This window comes from Berghia stephanieae, chromosome 1, assembly GCF_034508935.2.
Source record: "Berghia stephanieae isolate SIO BIC M18660-M18661 chromosome 1, UCSD_Bste_1.3, whole genome shotgun sequence".
In the NCBI taxonomy this organism is placed as follows: domain Eukaryota; kingdom Metazoa; phylum Mollusca; class Gastropoda; order Nudibranchia; family Aeolidiidae; genus Berghia; species Berghia stephanieae.
Window position 1 is genome coordinate 16,984,967 of NC_088360.1, and position 2,310 is coordinate 16,987,276.

General features: G+C 36.3%; 1 protein-coding gene across 1 annotated transcript in view; it reads left to right on the forward strand.

Moving 5' to 3' along the window:
- The window catches only part of LOC144969213 (major vault protein-like), a 3,068-nt gene extending 1,369 nt beyond the window's left edge, over positions 1-1,699 (forward strand). Inside the window, 2 exon segments of the mRNA XM_078908328.1 lie at positions 1-414; positions 447-1,699. The exon segment at positions 1-414 is cut by the window's left edge and continues 1,369 nt beyond it. Coding sequence (XP_078764454.1) covers positions 1-414; positions 447-1,561 — 1,529 coding nt within the window. The 3' untranslated portion in view covers positions 1,562-1,699.
- The last annotated feature ends 611 nt before the right edge of the window (positions 1,700-2,310 follow it).

Below are 2,310 nucleotides of genomic sequence, written 5' to 3' on the forward strand. Positions count from 1 at the left end.
TCAAGGATGGCCAGACACAAAAATATCCTGGAGATCGATGGATGATTCGGGGCCCAACTGAGTATGTACCGCCTGTTGAGGTTGAAGTGGTCACTAAAAGACATGCGATTGCCTTGGATGAAACTGAAGGAATTTATGTGCGTAACATAAAGACAGGAAAAGTTACAGCCATACACGGTCAAACATACATGCTGAACCAAGATGAAGAGCTCTGGGAAAAAGAGTTAACACCGGTCGTTGAGTCACTACTTTTTTCAAATAAGGATCTTCTAGCTGACCGGTCAAATAGAGGTGGAGCCTCTGAAGTAGTCAGTAAAAGAGACAAATCAAGGGTCATCACTCTTCGAGTCCGCTTCATAATTGGCGTGCGTTGTACAGATTTATGATTATACAAGAAGGAAAAGATAGCGCTGTGTGATAATTTGACTGATTTAGGTACAATGTAGATCAGAATGAACAAATTACATATCAGCTCAGTCTTTCAGGTGGAACACCTAAAAAACCAAATGTTATTCGAGCCTTATGTCTTCTTTTAGGACCAGACTTTTGTACTGATAGAATTGTTGTTGAAACTGCAGACCACGCCAAACTGAGTCTACAATTGGCTTACAACTGGCATTTTGATGTGTCCTCAAAATCTGATGAAGTTGCAACAAAAATATTCAGTGTCCCAGATTTCATTGGAGATTTTTGTAAATCCATAGCATCAAAAGTAAGAGGAGCTGTGGCTCAAGTTGCGTTTGATGAGTTACATAAAAAATCTTCACATGTAATTTGTTCTGCTGTGTTTGGCTTTGAGAATGGCAAGGTAAAAGACTCACTTGTATTTCCTCAGAACAATCTTGTAATAACAAGTGTTGATATTCAGTCAGTTGAACCAGTAGACCAAAGAACACGTGATTCTCTTCAAAGATCTGTACAATTGGCTATAGAAATAACAACCAACTCCCAAGAAGCAGCAGCAAAACATGAAGCCCAGAGGCTTGAGCAAGAGGCAAAAGGTAGACTTGAAAGGCAGAAAATCATGGATGAATCTGAGGCAGAGACTGCAAGGAAAGGGCTTTTAGAACTCCAAGCTCAGAGTACAGCTGTTGAGAGTACAGGTCAAGCTAAAGCAGAAGCTCAAAGTAGGGCTGAGACGGCCAGAATTGAAGGGCAAGTGGCCGTAGAACGTGCAAAACTTCAAGCTGAAGCATTAAGCATTGAGTCAGAATCTGAACTTAATAGATTGAAACGTGCGAGGACTGAAGAGCTGTCTTATATTGAAGAGCAAACAAAGTTAGAGTTACAGAAAGTATCTGAACTGGCTAACATTGAAGTAAGAAAATTTAAGGAGATGGTAGAGTCTATCGGTAGCAATACACTTCTTGCAATGGCAAATGCTGGGCCTGATATGCAAGTGCGAATGCTTCAATCTCTGGGCTTGAAGTCAACTCTCATCACAGATGGTTCCACCCCAATCAATTTATTCAACACTGCAGCAGGACTGATTGGCGGGGATTTGATTCCTGCTAAGAAAAGGAAAGTAGATAGTGGTGATGATTCAGACACTGCCTCTTAAAATGTAAATAATAATATTATTTATTAAGTGTGTTATTTACACAAATGCTCTGATTATCTGCCGATTCCTTGGCAGTCATAATTTCATTATGTATGGATACACAATGTACAGATTTGTTTTTTTTTAAAGTTGCTCATATTTCGGTCAAAATAAATTTATTTCCTTCAATATATTTAAATTCCAATGGTTTTATCAGGGAGTATCATAAGTTTTATGCTCTTGAATCTCGGTAAGAATTAATTCATAATTTCTACCATTATTTATCTTGTAACAACAGACCTTAAGTATTGATTTGCTTATTAATTTGCTATTTTAATGCGCTTATATCTTCATTAAAAAATTCAATTATTGTCTGTAGTCTTTTAAATCATTAATACATCCCTGTAAAGTTAATATTTTACAAAAAATTTCATTCCATATAATTTTAGATGTGTCATTTTAGATTAGCTTATAATTGTTTTAAAATTTCATTCCCTAATCTTCAGATATATATGTCGTTAAAAAACTGCCTAACCATTTGGAATCACTGTGTTCCCTTTTGTAACAGATAACATTTTGAATACTTTATTGTCTTAAGCACAAATAAAAAAATAAAAAGTTAATCTTAATCAGAGTTAATCAGAGTTTATGGCTGTACCGTGTAAAGATTTAAATCACGAGGTAGTCTGAGCCCGGTTAGTAAATGCAGAAAGACTTAAGAAAAGAACACCCTTATTTAACAAGTGGAAAAATGACTATTGCTATATTGC